This window comes from Loxodonta africana, chromosome 26 (assembly GCF_030014295.1).
Source record: "Loxodonta africana isolate mLoxAfr1 chromosome 26, mLoxAfr1.hap2, whole genome shotgun sequence".
In the NCBI taxonomy this organism is placed as follows: domain Eukaryota; kingdom Metazoa; phylum Chordata; class Mammalia; order Proboscidea; family Elephantidae; genus Loxodonta; species Loxodonta africana.
In genome coordinates, this window is record NC_087367.1 from 33,222,598 (window position 1) to 33,242,434 (window position 19,837).

Below are 19,837 nucleotides of genomic sequence, written 5' to 3' on the forward strand. Positions count from 1 at the left end.
AAGAAAATATCTATGAACTGGATACATTTAGAAATTTAAGATAAAATGCCTGTTTATGATAGTTTTAAAATTATTTCCTTTTGCTATGTGTTTCTGCCTGGTGTATATGGTTTTCTGCTTAAGCATTAAAGTCTGGGTCAGTATTTAAAAATGATTTTCATTTGCATGGTTTGACTGATGAAACAGAAGGTTCCACAGACCAAAAGAATATTTCAGTTATACCAGTGACCTGAATTACAATTTCACATTGAATATTAACTCTTTGTTTGAAATCCACTCAAGTAGTAGTAGTAATGGAGGGTTTTATTTTCTTAAATAGTGCTCAAGAAAAAGTTCCATGAAACATGTGCAGATCTTTTTAACACATGATTTAGATTCAAAGAAATCACTTTTACTACATAGCATTACTTTTTTCCATCTCTATATTTTTACAATGCATCATAATATGTCCTCTTAAACTTACCAAAGCATTGTAATTTAACAGGGTCATAGTATGTCCCTTGCTTACAGTAGCATTCATAACCAGGCTGAGTGTTCAAACAGAAGCCATTTTTGCAGATTTCTTGTCCAAAGAGTGAGCATTCATCCGCATCTATGGGCAGAAAAAACGAGAAATACAAAGAGGAGCTGGTTTTGATTCGCTGCATCTAAAAACAAAGTATAACTACTATTGGGCTTCGAACTAGATATTGTAATATTGCTTATATTTCCAGAGAATCTCATAGATGGGGCAATATAAAATTCTTAAGGTTAGACCTAATTGAAGATATAGAAATATAATCAGATGTGGCTTCTCTGTGGGTATTGGGGAATAATCTCCAAAACACTATCAGAAAAGGTATAGTAAATATGGTTTCTGAGATGCTACCTTATATTTGGTGAAACAGTCTATGGATTCCATAATGGCACCAAAGATATTCTCTAAAGAATATATCTTTTTAGAAATGTGCATTTCTGTAAATGTGTATTCTGGCCTGCTCACTAATTGTGAATAAAGCTCCTGAGAAGAGTTTGATGACACTTGACAAATGTCTTCTTTTTGGTGAAAAAAATTAGCTAATGAAAGCACAACTTGCTGAGAGTGTTGATACACCCATCCCTCCATATAGAGATCTTACATCACCCAAGACTCAGTTTACTCACTGGTAAAATGGGGCTAATAAAAACACCTACCCAACAGGATTGAAAGAATTAAACAAGATCACCCCTGTATACGGCTCAGTATACTATGTGGTACATGTAAACACTAAAAAGATATTATCTATTGCTTTTAATGCTATTATTATCAGCATCAGTCCTAGTGTTTTACAGCTTATGTCATCTAGTCCTCATTTTTAAAATTAGGGACCACATGACGACATGCTCAAAGTTACATGGCTAAAAAATGGCAGAGCCAAGCCTAGAACTTACAGCTGCTTGAATCTGAATCAAATCCTCTTCCAAACCACTTATAGCACTGTTAAGACAGGGTGAGGAGAAATGTATTTTATATAAAACAGAGAATGACTTTTTGGTAAAATCAGGGCTCTGCTCTGTAATATGAAATGAGATTTAACTACATCCCTGTAAAAATATAGTACATGATACTTGTGAATTTTAAAAACATTAAAGACATATCACAAAACAAGTCTTCTTGTAATTTAATTGGACTAAATCATAGAATGTATTTTAAGAACAAATGGAATTTCTTATCCAACTACTGAATTATACCAAATTACTGAAACACTAGCTTTCTTAAAACGGATGAACAATAAAAATACATTTATGCTCTGTTTTCCAGCCACTTAGAAATTTTCAATATTAAACTGTAAAGAAAAAAAATCACATTGCATATAACAGGTAACAGCACCTCTATCATGGAAATGTAAAAAGTGAGTAGGTAATGAAATATTTACACATGTGGTTTAAATTTCACCAAAATAAAGAAGCTTCACATTTGTTTTAGAATTATAGAAAAATAGCATTAAATATATAAGCCACATCTACTTTGCTCTCATCTTTTCCATCCCTTATGAATCTGTGGTCATTAGTAAAAAGTCCTGGCAACAGTAGGATACCTTCTGAGAAAGGAGGAGTCTCAGCTTTGTCAGTAACAATAAACATGATGATGGTCAAATGCATATGGTCATAATTTACATGATTTCTGATACATGTCTGAAATAAAAGAGTAAATCTATTCAATACCTACGAAGTACGGAATTTATGTTAAGCACTTTTATGCATATTATGTCATTTAATCCTCTGGATAACCTTTGAGACATTATTCCTATCTCAGAGATGAAGAAACTGATGGTTAGAAGGTTAAGGGACCTCCCAATGTCAATGAGCAGCCTTGAGTGTTCTGGCTCCCAAGCCATGGCTCTTCCCAGAGTTGACAAGGTCTTCTTCCAACAGTAAATTAAAAGCTTTGCAACCATTTCCTATAAGCATAAAACGACTTCAATTCTGTGTGACCTAATCTATGCTTTTACTGGAACGTCTCACATGTACACATGTTACAAATTTGTTTCTGCTCGATTCTGACCTTTATAGTTCTGGCCACCAACTCCATGAGCGGATTCTCCAGTGGGGACAAAACCTTTCCCCTTAGGACACATTTCAGTGAATTCAGCTGATTTCAGGAAAGACAAAACCAAGAAGAGAAATAAGTAGAAAAACGAAAAAAAATCAGCATGTTCCATGAATGCATTTTTCTTTTCATTTTGCTTTCTCAGATTCACTCATTCTAAGGCAAATCTGGCCCACCTAGTTCAGACAAACTGATTCAGTACAAACTCAACAATTATGAATTAGGTGCAAATAAATCCAATGCCTTCATAAGTTTACTTATGTATTTTTAAAACCCTTGTAATTCACCCATACTTTATTTACCCATTTTAGACTTGATGTTATGACTATTATTTCTAAATTACCATGATCTCTAGTATTTTAAAAGTTTAGTAAGAAACCAAAGGAAAACCTTCAAGGAAAATCTCACTTTAAATATACAAGCTCTAGTTATGGAAAATGAGGCCAGGCACGATGATTAAGTGCTCAGATGCGAACCAAAAGGTCAGCGGTTCAAACCCACCAGTTGCTCCACTAGGACAAAAGGGCTGGCAATCTGCTCTTGTAAAGATTACAGCCTAGGAAACCCTATGGGGCAGTTCTATTCTGTTCTATTGGGTCACTGAGTCAGAATTGACTCCATGCCACACGACAACAGCAACAGCTATGGGAGGGGCAGTTAAGAGTCCTCAAAAAAAAAACCCCAAACCCACTGCTGTCGAGTTGATTCTGACTCATAGCGACCCTACAGGGCAGAGTAGAACTGCCCCATAGAGTTTCCAAGGAGTGCCTGGTGGATTCAAACTGCCGACCCTTTGGTTAGCAGCCATAGCACTTAAGCACTACACCACCAGGGTTTCCCTCAGGTAGCATAAATAGTTAAGTGCTCACCTACTGCCTGAAAGGTTGGCAGTTTGAACTCACCCAGAACTGCCTTGGAAGACAGGCCTGGTGATCTGCATCTGAAAGGTCATAGCCTTGAAAGCCCTATGGAGCTGTTCAATTACACATACACAGGTCAGCATGAGTCAGAATCAACTCAATGGCAACTAACAACAAAGTTATGGATAATGCTGTGTCGCTGTTAGTGAAATAGATTGAGTTTAATTTAAAAATGGAATAAAGTTGAATTATGCTTCTTCCAAAATATCAGACAGAACCTCACTGTGACAGTATACTCTGTGATGGACAGAAGTAAGTTTAAGACTTCGCAGTGAGGTGGAGTGAGGGTGACTGCTCCAGCACTCCATGAAATTCACCATAATCTCACTTTAAGTCAACTATGGCAGGTGCCAGTGAATGTCATCATTTCAAGGTTTCAAAGTAGTCACCAACGCAAGAACATTTCAAGACTGATGGATCCCACGTGACAAACACAAGCGTGAGTACAGCTCTCAGCTGATTCTTACCAGTCCCCAAAACCGGACAGGGGAAGATCTCACAGTTATCACCCCACCCAGCACCAGAGGTACAGCAGCACTCCTGTTTCGTGACATTGGGGGCCAGGACGTTATCACAGAGACTGGCGTCATTTAGATTATAGTAGCATTCTTTCTTTTCTTCTTCCGGTTGATCTACATCTAAATCTAAACAGAGTAGAGAAAGTAAAAGGAGTGTTGATAAGACACAGTAGATCTATCTACAATGCAAAAGAGCAGAAAACAAAATGGTTTAAAAAAAAAAAAAAGACCAAAGGGATGTCTCTACCAGGGCTTCAAACCTGGTGAGGTCTAGTTTGAACCCTTGCTGAGAATTTGCATTTCTAAGAAGTTCCCTGCTGAGAAGTTGCATTTCAACTCCAGATATACTGAATCAGAATCTAAATTTTAACAAGATCCCCAAGTGATTCTCTTGTATAATTTCCAGGGAACTTGTTAGAAATGCAAATTCTCAGCAGGGGTTTGAACAGGAACGAACTGGCTCAAAGTCCTGGTCTCCATAGCATTTTATTTACAGAAAGAACGTTGCTTTCCACTTTCAGTGTCCAATTCTTCTACTTCGAGTGAAAATACATGTTAGTCCTGAATTTTGATAGATTTCTAACACACCCCAAGAGCATAAATCTGTCAAAATCATTTCCTTTTATGTTAACCAATTACTTTATTCTTGTATATTTGGCTGTGAGTGGAGTTTTCCATATATGCTTTCTTGCCAAACCTAGGACCATTCTTTACTGAGCTGTAACACCTACTTAAATCAACGAAAACTTTTCCCAACACTTGACCAGAGACATGGGGCTACACATAATATTTAACCCTTAGGTGGTTATTTGAATCAACTGTGCTCCCCATCATTTCTGAATAGTTCAAAGCAGAAGAAGGTAACTGGGAAAACAGTGTACTAACCTGTAATCTATAAAACAACTTTCCCTCACTGGAAATTTAAGTACTTAAGTTGTTGCAAATGTGTAACACAGACTGAAATAAAAAAGGCCAGCTATACTTTAGGGTAGAATTTTAAGGCCGGGTTCTAGTCCTAGTTCAAGTGTGGCCTAGAACAAATTTTATTCTAATACACTCAGTTTAGCCCTTTGTGATAAAAGGTAAACCAGGTGAGATGAAAGAATACAAATGAGAACAAAACCCACCTACTTTCAAATAATAATAAAAATTATTTAATTCAATCAGACTGTAAGTTTTTGACCAAGTTAGTGATTTTTTAAAATAATCAGTACTTTCTGACTAGACTTGGAAAGTAATCTAATCCCTTCCTTACTGTATGCAATAGAGTTCAAATTACTGTCTATGATACAGTTAGAATGCATTGAGTTTTTATTTTATGTTATAACAAATAGGAAGCTGACTACTGCCATCACAACTACTTAGATTAATCCTAATGAAATACTTTCATTAGAACTCTGTGAATTCCAGATTCTGGGACCCAAAAGAACTGCCAGAACAAAGAGAATATATTTGCCAGTGAAGACAATGACTTTAAGGTCAACAACTACTTTATTTTTTAAGTTAAAAAAAAAATAGATAATAATTATAGAAACATTTACAATAGTTTCCTATGTATTTCTTTTGGCAGGGTCTGATTGTGAAAACTTGATTAATATATCAAAAAGAAAAGAGGTTTTTAAAATATAAGTTTACAAAAATTCTATCAGAAAACTATTTGTTCTCACCCTTTTCCTATGGCATTAAAAATAAATAAGCTAGCAAGCAAGCTGTTCTTTCTTAGTGCTGCTGTAACAGAAATACCACAAGTGGGTGGCTTTAATGAACAGAAATTTATTTTCCCACAGTTTAGGAGTCTAGAAGACCAAATTCAGGGCATCAAATCTAGGGGAAGGCACTCTTTCTATCTGCTCTATCGAATCCTTGTGTCAGTTTCTCTAGCATCTTCTAAGCATTCCTTGGAGATATCCAAGTGGCACCTATCTTCTTCCATTGTCCTTGCTTTCATCTGTGCCTAATCTGCTCTTTGATATCCCAAAAGTGATTGGTTTAAGACACACCCTACACTGATATAGCCTCATTAACATAATAAAGAAAACCCTATTCCCAAATGGGATTATATCCATAGGCATAGGGATTAGGATTTACAACACACATTTTTTTGGGGGGGTACACAAATTTAATCCATAACCAAAAACCAAAACCCATTGCCGTCGAGTCGATTATGACTCATAGCGACCCTATAGGACAGAGTAGAACTGCCCCACAGAGTTTCCAAGAAGTGCCTGGAACTGCCGACCTCTTGGTTAGCAGCTGTAGCCCTTAACGACTACACCACCAGAGTTTCCTTAATCCGTAATACAGGCAAACAAATCTCTGTAGGATATACTGCTCTCAAAACACAGAAGTATCAACAACAATATACAAGATCTCACACACTTGATTCTGACTAATTCTCAGATTTTCTGTCCTTGATAGAGTTCAGTTTCTACTCTAAAGTTAAAAGTTAAAAGCTGATGACAAATTCAAACCTATGCTGCAGTTTATGAAGCAGTTTTAAACCATTTCCTTGTGTGCCAGACTGTGTAAAACCTGCCACCTTCTTCCTCTTGTCTAGCTGGCTTCAGTATGTAGAGGAAAGAATTATGCTTTACCCACTGCAATGGAAGGGGTCACCGACAGCTCATTTTCTTCAGCTGGGACTCCAAGATCTTAGGCACGGAAGTACTTTGGAAGCTGAGGATGCACTGGAGGAAAGTCCTGGAGATCTCCTTTATAAAAGTCAGCCATTGAAAACCCTATGGTGCACAGTTCTACTCTGACACATTTGGGATTTACGGGAGTCAGAATCTACTTACAGCAACTGGTAACAGGCAACAGGGTGCATATTTTAAATTATCAATTCAATCATAAAATCTGTAGAAAATTTTATAAACTTTTCTCAGTATTAGTAAATAAATTGATTATTACTATTAACAATTGTGGTCAATACTCAGCTGGTATAAAAATGCAGCTAGCCACTAACAGATAAATTTAGAACTATAAATCACACAAGAAACACAATTAGAGTTTTGCAACATCAGGTTTACTTTATAGCCTGCACTAAGACAGTGCTCAATAATTGTTTTTCCTCATGTACACAGTTTTAGGTATGTCATGGTGTTTATTATAAAGTGGAATACTAGGCAGTAAAAAAAAAAAAAAAAAAGGACCTCAATAAAGATTACTATGGCCACAGGTAATCAGAAACCACAGGCTCTGAGTCAAAGCTTGGCAAAAAATCTATATTTTTTGTAAATAGTTTTTATGTTTCCTACAATGCTCATCAGGAGCCCTGGTGGTACAATGGTTAAAGCGCTTGGCTGCTAACTGAAAGGTCAGCAGTTCAAACCCACCAGCCACTCCACTGGAGAAAGATGTGGCAGTCTGCCTCCAAAAGATTTACAGCTTTGGAAGCTCTATGGGGCAGTTGTACTTTGTCCTACAGGGTCCCTATGAGTCGTAATTCACTTGATGGCAATGGGTTTTGATTTTGGAACATGTCACAAAGGAGCCCTCGTGGTGCAACAGTTAAACGCTCAGCTGCCAAATGAAAGGTTGGCAGTTGGAACCCACCCATCAGCTCTGTCGGAAGAAGAGATGGCAATCTACTCCTGTAAAGATTATGGCCCTGGAAAACCTAACGGGGCAGTTCTACCCTGTCCTGTAGGGTCACTATGAGTCGGAATTGACTCAACGACAACAGGTTTAATGGGTACCATGTTCATTACACTTGCACAGCGTAGAAACTAAGAATAAAATAAAATTACCTTTTCTGTTTTGCCTTTTCTTGGGAACGAAACTCACAAATTATTGCATAAGAGAAACAATAACATTGTATTATTGTAAACAATCAACAACAATGTATTATTGAGGTTTTACATTGGTTGTTACAAGTTTTGCTCCTATTTTTTTTCCAAGCAATTTTACTGTTCTGTGTTTACACAGCTGAAATCGAGGGTTAGTCAGGCTCTCATCTGTGCTTGGAAAGAGATGCAAATCTCTTTTTAAAAAACTGGTTGACAAAGGTCATTCTGTGAAAAACTGCAACTTCCCTATCTTTTTAACCTTTACATAATTAATTTCCTATAGCATTTTTCCATTGGTGGAAAACACCAACCAGTAAATATATTCAATATAATTTCTTTAAAGAATTTCTGAGTGAGTTTAGGTCACTGCTGCCAGGGGTGGTGATTTTCCACTGGAAAATAATTTTAAAAGAAAGGTCAAATCAATGGTTATAGAAAGTTCTGAGCATCAAAAATAATGAATTTTCTTATTCTTAAAGATTCTATGAATAAGATTAGTCATACTGCATCTTGTGCCACAGACTCCTAAGAAATATATTATTTCTTCAGTATTTTCAGATTTGAGTTTTCAATTTGGATTAAGAGGCTGGTTTAATGTCTGTGAACAAGCAACAATTTGCACATTTTAACCCTAGTGCTGTGGCTGGTGATAACAAGTGAGTGAGTATCTGGACATTTTACAGTGTGCTTTTTGGGAAGGAACTTTCAGAGGTTTTGTCATGTGATTCACAGAATAACTTCATGAGATTGGTAGTATAGGTTTTAGAGCATCCCCACTTTCCAGAGGAGAAAACTGAAGCTGTTTTGAAGTGTCTAATGTTCAGTGTTTTCCCCAAATCCCTTCCAAGGGGCCAGCTTCTTAGCATCTCAAGTAGCATGGATTTGTTTTGTTTTACTTTTTTGTTCTCTTTCATACAAATAAGGAGAGGCCAGTAGATAATCCCTGATGGTTCCCCTACCTCTTACTCCCATGTGGCGCAGTAGTTAACCGTCTGGCTGCTACCCAGAAGGTCGGCAGTTTCAATCCACCAGGCACTCCTTGGAAACCCTATGGAGCAGTTCTACCCTATCCTATAGGGCCACTGGGAGTTGGAATCAACTTGTCAGCAAGGGGTTTACTCCCATGTGGAGTTCAGCAAAAAATTCAGCCAGGCTAATGTGATTCTGTTTCCTTGCTCTGAATAGCAAAGTGTGGGTTAAGCTGGAGGTGCTGCCTATGGCAAGCCCTTTCTGGGAGCTCCCTCTCCCTTGGATGATCAGACTGAAGAGGGTGTGGGCATTTTATTGCAGGCTTGTTTCCTTCTTTGGTCTATCCCCAAATATGTTCAATGTTAGGCTTGCTGTTGGGGTAAGAAAATGTGGAACATTTTTGGTTAAAGGAGACATTAAAGCATTTTAACTGGTCCTTGTTTTTACTTTAAATGCTTTCACTTTCCATTTGCAATGTATTCTGAAGGCTGTTAGAGCTAATCCCCTCCATATTCTTCCGGGGCAGTCCGGATTATTACAATGGCCAAAGAGTAACATCATAAACACTTGCGAGTAAACACCCTGTTGAACCCATTACCACTGAGTCAATTCTGACTCATAGCGACCCTATAGGACAGAGTAGAACTGCCCCATAGGGTTTCCAAGGAGCAGTAGGTAGATTCAAACTGCCAACCTTTTGGTTAGCAGCTGAGCTCTTAACTACTGTGCCGCCAGGGCTCCGTGTGAGTAAATAGTGCCCCCTGCCTATAGTCCTGAAAAAGAAATCAATTTATAAGTCAGTGAGTATGGTAATACTCAGTAACTTAATTTCACCACAATTAAAAGTTTCTTTTTTTTCTTTATTTTTAAAATTGCCACAGGCACTAATGTTTTATATAATCACATGCTTTTTTGAGACAAGGAATTCTAGAGCAATATTTCAAGGAGTAGTAAGAGAGAACCTGGAAAGCCATGAATTTCTTTTTTGTCTAGTTTACTTATTCAAGGACTTGGAAGATGAGGCAAAATGTGTGTGTCTGTGTGTTTTTTAAGTGGAATTCAGGAGAAAGCCATTATCATTTTCAGAAAAGAAGCACTGACTATAGGGAGAATAATTGGATAGGAAGGGATGCAAATAAAAAGACAATAGAAGGATGGTGGCTTCAGGTGGTAAAAGATGGGAGAAGAAGTCAAAATGGTAAAAGATGGTAAAAGAAGTCAAAATGAAGGATAGAAGGCAAAGTACAAGAGAAAAAAAATGCTTTAAAAGAAGATACCTTCAGACACTTTCCATTCTTAAAGAGCTTAATCAGCTGGGGAGTCAGGCCAGCAAACCATGGCTGTTCTGGGAGTGCAGGTGCTGGGCACACAGGGACCTGGCCCAGACTGCAGCAGGACAGTGTGAGGAAGGCAAGGTCGGGGGGGGAGCTGGCTGGAGGAGTTGATATCTGAGCTGAGATTTGAAAGATTAAAAAAAAAAAAAAAAAGGGCCAATAAATCAAGTATAAGAGGGTGGTAAAGAGAAGCGAAAAGTAGAATTTACTTAGGTTTGGGTGAGTCTAGCAAGGTGTCATGGATTGAATTGTGTCTCCCCAAAATATCTGTCAACTTGGCTTGTATGATTGTCTGCCATTTTATCTTCTGATGTGATTTCCCTATGCGTTGTAAATCCTATCACTATGATGTAACAAGATGGATTAGTGGCAGGTATACTGATGAGATCTACAAGATTAGGCAGTGTCTTAACCCAATCTCTTTTGAGATATAAAGGAGAGAAGCAAGCAGAGAGACATGGGAACCTCATACCGCCAAGAAAGCATCACCAGGAGCAGAGCGCCGTCCTTTGGACCTGAGGTCCCTGTGCTGAGATGCTTCCAAATCAAGGAGGACTGATGACAAGGACATTCCTCCAGAGCCGACAGAGAGAGAGAGCCTTCCCCTGAAGCTGGCACCCTGAATTTGGACTTCTAGCCTACTGGACTGTGAGAGAATAAACTTCTCTTTGTTAAAGCCATCCACTTGTATCTGACTGTATCTACTGCTGCTATAACAGAAATAACCACAAGTGGATGGCTTTAACAAAGAGAAATTTATTTTTTCAGTCTAGTAGGTTACAAGTCCAAATTCAGGGTGTCGCCTCCAGGGGAAGGCTTTCTCTCTCTGTTGGCCTTCTCATCAATGTTTCCCCAGTCAAGGAGCTTCTCAGGTGCAGGGACCCCAGTCCAAAGGACACACCCTGCTCCTGGCACAGCTTTCTTGGTGGTATGAGGTCCCCAAATCTCTGCTTGCTTCCCTTTCCTTTTATCTCTTGAGAGATAAAAGGTGGTGCAGGCCACATCCCAGGGAAACTCCCTTTACATTGGATCAGGGAGGTGACCTGAGTAAGGGTACTGTTACAATCCCACCCTAATCCTCTTAATATAAAATTACAATCACAAAATGGAGGACAATGACAGAATATTGGGAATCATGGCCTAACCAAGTTGATACACACATTTTTGGGGAGACATAATTCAATCCATGGCAATGACTAAGACACGAGGTGAGGTGAGGGGTGGTCTGCAGAGGAAGTCATAAAATAAGAGACCAGGGCACCAATGAGAAGGCCAGCTGGGACAGTAATTTCACAGAACAAGACTTTGAGAACCTGAGTATGGGGTAAAACAGTTGTCATTGGCTCGATTCTCACTCACAGAGACCACATGTGTGTCATAGTAGAACTGTGCTCCACAGGGTTTTCAATGGCTGATTTTTTGCAAGTAGATTTCCAGACCTTTCTTCCGAGGTGTCTCTAGGTGGACTCAAACTGGCAATCTTCTGGTTAGTTGTGAATGCATTAACTGTTTGCACCACCCAGGGACTCCTGAGGACAGGAGTAGAAATGCCTCAATGTATGATCAAGAGGTATGGGATGGTGAGGGCAAAGGGGGTCTGACTTAAGTGCCCAGGTAGTAGACAGAGCAGTCACCTTAGGGCCTCGCATTCAGAAGGTATGTAATCAATGCTAGTCAGATAGAATGAATGGTTTTGTTTTTGGTTGTCGTTCTGGCAAAGGAGTTAGAAAGGAATGAGACAAGTGGGCCTGGGATAGGAATAGGCTGGGTAAAGAGTGGAGAGAAGAGAAAGCTGTGATTACTGGAGATATTTTGAGACACTAGAAAAGTCAGGAGAAGAAAAGAAGACAGGTACCAGTGAAAAGAAGGGGCTTCAGAAAGCAGGATAAAATTATGTGGAAAAAGAAAAATGGGAGAGAAGTATACTGAGACAAGTGAGAAAAGGAAGCATGTATGGTATACGAAGATAGAGAAATGAGAACATCTAGGACAGGGCAGTTTCCTTAAATAAGAAGACTTCACAGCAATACAAGACCTGTAGCCACACTGACACCTGTGTGTGGCAGGGGCTGGTACAGACAACTGTGCCAATAATGCCAAGGCTCAAGGGACAGGGAAAATGTCTGGAAATACTTAAAAAGAATGTACAAACCATTCTCTTCAGACCTAATTTACAGCAAATTCTAGGATCCAAGACGCATTTCTAATGTAACAGTATGAGTGTAACTTGTAGTATTAAGAAGATAAAATGGTTATATGTATAGTTTAAGCCTGTCACTTTGACTGAAAGGTCAGTTCATTAAAATATTGACATCTCTTTATCAGAAACTTATTGTCTTAGATCCTATATATGTTGTTATTGTTACCTGCCATTGAGTCAGCATGAAACACTGCCCAGTCCTGTGCCATCCTCATGACAGGTGGGGGATTAGACCTTTGTGATCCATAGGGTTTTCACTGGCCAATTTTCAGAAGATCACCAGGCCTTTCTTCCTACTCTGTCTTAGTCTGCAAGCTCCATTGAAATCTGTTCAGCATCATAGCAATATGTGAGCCTCCACTGACAGATGGATGATGGCTGAACGGAAATGCCCTGGCCAGGAATCTAACCCAGGTCTCTTGCCTGGAACGCAAGGACTCTACGACTGAACCACCACTGCCTTCGGATACTATATAGAGCAAGCAGAAAATTGATTAAAAGCAAGGTTTGGTAATTAGTAAACTCTTCTCAATATTGTCTTTGAATATAGGAAGAAACTTGGGCCCCTCCCTTTTTAAAATAAGCATATTTTTCTCAGGTGTACCTACATTTGTATTATATATACACCTACTACAAAAGACCAACTAAGACCTCAGGAGTTTTACTATACTTTACAATGTTTGCATTCTAAATACTGTGATCTTCCTGCCTTCATTTTTTCTTCCTACCAAAGGTGTTATTTCTAATCTAAAACTATTTTTAAAAACTCTTTCAGCATTAATTTATTTTAAAGGTTAACTAAACACATTTTAAAAATCTACTTTGCCAAATGTAACACTCAACTGATATTATATGCAGTTTCCTGTCTTTAAAAAACATGTACATACACAAAACCTATGGAGTATCCCTCCAGGAAGAGAGAGCAAAAATCCTGCTTGAGTTCAACTGTTAGAACCATGCAGATGAGTCGCACGATTTGTCCCTTGACAGCACATAAATGCCCTTCCTTCTTTAGCTCCACGTGTGATTTAACCAAAGCAAGCAGAAGAACTATCCCCCACATGTAAGTGTGAATAAAAATTTCCTCTTTTAGGTGTGTCCCTTTTACCTTTGAGAAAATGAACGATTATTTTTATTTTACAGAACTAGCTGGGGATGAACTGGATGAGTTATGGAAGGATACACTCCTTGAAAGTGGAGAGACAATTTTATTCGATAGTTGGTGAGCGTCTACCTTATGTCAAACACTGTGGTAAACAGGAAGCTAGGTTACATGCGCCCAGAAAGTTCGGAAAAACAAAGAGGAATAAGATACAGAGACAGTTAACTATATGAACAAAGTTATTATGAGAGCAAAAAGGCAGAATCTATTCATTCTGCCCTGGGGATTTGAGGAAGACAACACGGTAAGTGTTAAGCTGAGTTTTAAAGGCTTGAGTAAGATTTCAAGAAAATGGTTTGTGTGGGAGGGAACAGCAGGCAGAGGATTTAGCAGGAATAAAAGCACGGTCTGGGGAAAGCACATGTTTGGGGAGCAACGAGCAGGGTTGTGTTGAGTTTAAGGTATGGGGAATGAGTGAGATGAAGCTAAATATCTTGGTTAGATTACAGATTATATATGGTCTTGTTCCCTGCTAATGGTTTTGAATTTCATGCTGTAGGCAGTGGAAAGCTGTTGAAAGATCTAAGAAGGACATAAAATCAGATGTATGTACCAAAATCTGACGTCTGGCAATAGCGTGGAGCAGGAATTGATGAGAGAGGCAAGGAAAGAAGTCAGGGGCCTACTACAGTGGTCTGGGTAAGCAATGTTGAGGGTGTGGCCTGCAGCAGCAGTAAGAGAAGAGCAGGGAGAGATGTGAAGGGCACTGCAGAGGTGGAAATGGCAGGATATGATGATGGTGTGGAAGATTGGGGAAAAGATAAAAGTATGACTTTGGGATTTCCAGTATTGATGCTTGTATTGACATTTGACAACTGATGAGGTAAAAAAAAAATAGAGGAACAGGCTAGGAGAGGGAATTTGGTTTGGGATAATTTCAGTCAGTTGTGCTTACAAGACAGCCTGGGAGAGTTGTCCAACAGGCAGCTGGAAATTGTCCAGTGTGGCATTTGGGACAGAGGTGGGGGCAAAAGATATTTCTTTGGCAATCAACACCATATATTTAATAGTTTGAATCAGAGAAGTAGATGAACAGAGAGTAAAAAGAGGAGTAAACATGCAACTTTGTGAGACATCAATATTTAAGGGACAAGCCATGGAAGAAGAGCCCAAGAATGAGACAGAGAAAGAACAGTCCAAGAGGTAGGAGGATGCAGGGAAGAACCATGTCCTGCAATCAGTCCAAGGGAGGAGAAAGAGGGTAGGGGGGCTATGAGAAACCATTGTTCAATGTTTCAGAAGATGGAGACTGTGATGAGACTAAACACTTTTGCATAGAGGGACTCACTGATGACCTGGGAGAAAGCAATTTCACTCAGATGAGGAGTATGGGGGTCTAATTTCAGTGCACTGAAATGGAAGATGGGTCCACTGAGGCAGGAGTAGGGATGTTCCTTCAAAAAGCCTAGAGATCAACATGGCGAGAGAGGTTATCCCTGGGTGGTCAGTCTACAGGTGATTTATCTTTTGATATGTTTTTATGCTTTCCAATTTTCTAAGAAAAATACATATTATTTTAATAATGAAAACAAAACAGTGAAAAAAGAAGTCAGTTTTTAGAAGAATTTGGTGTCATGAGTCTTCAGTCCTGAGTGGTGGAACGGTGCATTGGGTGAACTGGGTTCTGGTACCAACTCTGCCACTCATTAGCTATATGACCCTAAGGGTAACACAGAACTTCTATCGGAGCCACAATTTCCTTACCTATAAATAAAGGAGCTGGGCCAGAAAACTGCTAAGGCAGCTTCTAGATCTAGGATCTAGCTCACAATGTGAGAAAAAGCTCTAAAATGTACTAAAGAAATTAGATATTAAAAAAAAAAAATACAATGAATTATTGTATAAAGTGAACAATTATTTTATAATGCAAATTTATATATAGTTTTCAGTTTCTGATTTTGACAATTTGGTTTTCTTAAAGTAGGAACCACCTGCATCAATTTTTTTGCATCAGTTATAATATATACCTTTTTCATTGTGTTCTTTTTATTCTAGCTTCTGTTTTAAAAATAAAATTCAGTTCCTATCACAGAATCTGCTCTGCACACCTATCACTGCAGAGAACAGCATTTTGTGGGTAAGGCTTGAAGGCTGCAGTTGCCAAAACTTTACTGCTGCCTTCAGAGTGCCCATGGACATGAAGTTTTTATCAAGCATTTATCGCAGGCACTGCGGAAATAAAGCATCAGACTATATTTCATATCCATACCCTCTTAAATATGATGAGTGGTCTGGTATTGGACATTTTTTAGTTATTTCTGCTTCAGATGCTTTTAGGCAACACATAGCAATGTATATTAGTGGCTTAAGGCCCAGGCAGTGAAAAACATTAGATCATACCTAAAAATAAAAAACAAACTATGTGGGAGCCTAGAAGTAGTTTAAGATTAAATAGCAGCTTAAAAATAAAAATCTTAGGATGTCAGACTTTGAAAGTACCTTGACGGCCACCTGGGACCACACCCTACTGAAGTGGGCACCGTCTGCCAGCGGGTATCCCACCTCTTCTTAGACACCTCTGGGGTAAAAAGCACTGTCTTATGAGATAGTAGTTCTAGTTGTTGGCAAGTTCTTCCAGATTTGTTGTCTTTGTTAGGTGCCATCGAGTCGGTTCTGACTCATAGCGACCCTATGCACAACAGAGTGAAACACTGCCCGGTCCTGTGCCATCCTTACAATCGTTGTTATGCTTGAGCCCATTGTTGCAGCCACTGTGTCAACCCACCTCGTTGAAGGTGTTCCTCTTTTCCGCTGACCCTGTACTTTGCCAAGTATGACATCCTTCTCCAGGGACTGATCCCTCCTGACAACGTGTCCAAAGTATGTAAGACGCAGTCTCACCATCCTTGCTTCCAAGGAGCATTCTGGTTGTAGTTCTTCCAAGACAGATTTGTTCGTTCTTCTGGAAGCCCATGGTATATTCAATATTCTTCGCCAACACCACAATTCAAAGGCATCAATTCTTCTTCGATCTTCCTTATTCACTGTCCAGATTTCACATGCATATGATGCGATTGAAAATACCATGGCTTGGGTCAGGCACACCTTAGTCTTCAAGGTGACATCTTTGCTCTTCAACACTTTAAAGAGGTCCTTTGCAGCAGATTTACCCAAGGCAATGCATCTTTTGATTTCTTGACTGCTGCTTCCATGGCTGTTGATTGTGGATCCAAGTAAAATGAAATCCTCGACAACTTCAATCTCTTCTCTATCATGATGTTGCTCATTGGTCCAGTTGTGAGGTGGTTTGTTTTCTTTAGGTTGAGGTGTAATCCATACTGAAGGCTGTGGTCTCTGATCTTCATTAGTAAGTGCTTCAAGCCCTCTTCACTTTCAGCAAGCAAGGTTCTGTGATCTGCACAACGCAGGTTGTTAATGAGTCTTCCTACAATCCTGATGCCCCGTTCTTCTTCATATAGCCCAGCTTCTCATATTATTTGCTCAGCATACAGATTGAATAGGTATGGTGAAAGAATCCAACCCTGGCACACACCTTTCCTGACTTTAAACCATTCAGTATCCCCTTGTTCTGTCTGAAAAACTGCCTCTTGATCTATGTAAAGGTTCCTCATGAGCACAATTAAGTGTTCTGGAATTCCCATTCTTTGCAATGTTATCCATAATTTGTCGTGATCCACACAGTCGAATGCCTCTGTATAGTCAATAAAACACAGGTAAATATCTTTCTGGTATTCTCTGCTTTCAGCCAGGATCCATCTGACATCAGCAATGATATCCCTGGTTCCACATCCTCTTCTGAAACCGGCCTGAATATCTGGCAGTTCCCTGTCGATACACTGCTGCAGCCGTTTTTGAATGATCTTCAGCAAAATTTTGCTTGCATGTGATATTAATGATGAAAAATATTATTCTATAATTTCCATATTTGGTTGGATCACCTTTCTTGGGACTAGGCCTAAATATGGATCTCTTCCAGTCAGTTAATACAACTATTATTCAAATATACGTACCAACCACTGGGGCCAAAGATGCAGAAATAGAAGATTTTCTTCAGCTGCTGCAGTCTGAAATTGATAGAACATACAAGCAAGCTGCATTGATAATTACTGGTGATTTTAACGCAAAAGTTGGAAACAAAGAAGAAGGATCAGTAGTTGGAAAATATGGCCTTGGTGATAGAAACAATGCCAGAGATCGAATGATAGAATTTTGCAAGACCAACGATTTCTTCATTGCAAATACCTTCTTTCACCAACATAAATGGCGACTATACACATGGACCTCGCCAGATGGAACACACAGAAATCAAACTGACTACATCTGTGGAAAAGGAAAAGCTCAATATTGTCAGTCAGAACAAGGCCAGGGGTCAACTGTGGAACAGACCATCAATTTCTCATATGGAAGCTCAAGCTGAAACTGAAGAAAATCAGAGCAAGTCCATGAGAGCCAAAATATGACCTTGAGTATATCCCACCTGAATTTAGAGACCATCTGAAGAATAGATTTGATGCATTGAACACTGGTAACCGAAGACCGGACGAGTTGTGGAATGACATCAAGGACATCATCCATGAAGAAAGCAAGAGGTCATGGAAAAGACAGGAAAGAAAGAAAAGACCAAGATGGATGTCGGAGGAGACTCTGAAACTTGCTCTGGAATGTCAAGCAGCTAAAGCAAAAGGAAGAATTGATGAAGTAAAAGAACTAAACAGAAGATTTCAAAGGGTGTCTCGAGAAGACAAAGTAAAGTATTATAATGACATGTGCAAAGAGCTGGAAATGGAAAACCAAAGGGAAGAACACGCTTGGTGTTTCTCAAGCTGAAAGAACTGAAGAAAAATTCAAGCCTCGAGTTCCTCCAGATACTGATCTGAAATTTGCCTTCCTGCTATTTCTACCTCTTAGCCCCAGTTCTGACCTTATTAGGCTACCACATCAGGTTATTAGGTTAGTGCTTATTATATATCAATATATTGTTGGAATATGGGTTGTCCTGGGGAAATTCTACAACTGAGCAAAAATGTTATAGCCTATGTTGTAAATTTATCTTTCCTAATTGCTTTTCAGAGCCCTGGTGGCAAAGCTGTTAAGAGCTCAGGCCGCTAAACAAAAGGCTGGCAGTTCAAATCCACCAGCCACTTCTTGGAAACCCTGTGAGGCAGTTCTACTCTGTCCTATAGGGTTGCTATGAGTCAGAATCAATTTGATGGCACACAGCAACAAAAACTGCTTTTCAGTAAGGATGATCATTATCATTTATCATTCATCATTACCATCACGAATATTATAAATTATAAAGGTATGCACCTTCTCCTCACTTATCGACTATCTCATTATCCCATATTTTGCATTTACAACAATAGTAAAAAATCTACTATCTGACTACTTTGTGCATTAGCAACCTATGTTTGGCAGTAATAAACACTGAGGTGTGAGGCGAGAGTAACTCTGGCTGTGATGGTTAAGGTTATGTGTCAACTTGGCTGGGCCATAATTCTCAGTGGTTTGGCAGTTATGTAATGATGTAATTTGGCAGTTATGTAATGATGTGGTCCTCCCCCATTTTCGTACAATAACCTGGTCTTCGGAACCTAACCATGTTGATAAGTGAGGAGTGGGTATATATATATTTACCCACATTTATAATGACGTGTATTTTATATATTATGAACATTATCTCTATTATGAGTATTATACAATATATATGACTACACATACGCATAGTCATATGTAATATGACTTATGCATGCACACACTTAAGTCTGGGTGGCACAAACAGTTAAGCACTCAACTACTAGCCGAAAGTGGGGTGGTTCAAATCCACTCGGAGGCACCTTGAAAGACAGGATTGGTAATCTGCTTCTGAAAGGTCACAGCCTTGAAAACCCTATGGAGCAATTCTACTCTACACACATGGGGTTGCCACGAGTCAAAATTAACTACGACAACTAACAACAACATATATTTAAGGATTATGGATATGAAATATAGCCTGAAATTAATTTGAATCCTAGTTGAACACTTTATTTAAATTTGGTACAAAACATTTTATTTTGTGTAGCAGCAAATTCTTTGACTGGACTATGGTACAAGCCGTTTTAATTGGTCTCCATTTAACCAACTTGCTGGATTAACTGATGTTTCACTCCATCTGAAAAACACCCTGGCTGGTGCCCACAGCCAGAAGGCTGTTCTTAAGTAGGTCCACACAATGCGGCCCTTATAGGTTGAGCAGTATGCCTTCAAGAGTCAGCTGTCTTTATTCTCCAACATGCCTGCGCCACTGTATTCATAACCATAATTATATAATTTAATTCAAGGGTATGTAAAGCAGTAAAATATGAGTATGAAAAGAACTGTTGTTTCAAGGACAAGTCGAATGCTTTAGAAACACCAGATAAAGTTGATTCAGT

The 19,837-nt window shown here is 39.0% G+C and overlaps 1 protein-coding gene across 9 annotated transcripts in view; it reads right to left on the bottom strand.

The window, feature by feature from the left end:
• The window catches only part of LTBP1 (latent transforming growth factor beta binding protein 1), a 737,180-nt gene that overhangs the window by 51,496 nt on the left and 665,847 nt on the right, over positions 1–19,837 (bottom strand). For all 9 annotated transcript variants that reach the window (XM_064277221.1, XM_064277224.1, XM_064277220.1 and 6 more), the window contains 3 exons: positions 3,957–4,133; positions 2,525–2,611; positions 464–592 (listed from right to left, as the gene is read on the bottom strand). In XM_064277221.1, the coding sequence (XP_064133291.1) occupies positions 464–592; positions 2,525–2,611; positions 3,957–4,133 (393 nt within the window). The remainder of the gene's footprint in view (positions 1–463; positions 593–2,524; positions 2,612–3,956; positions 4,134–19,837) is intronic.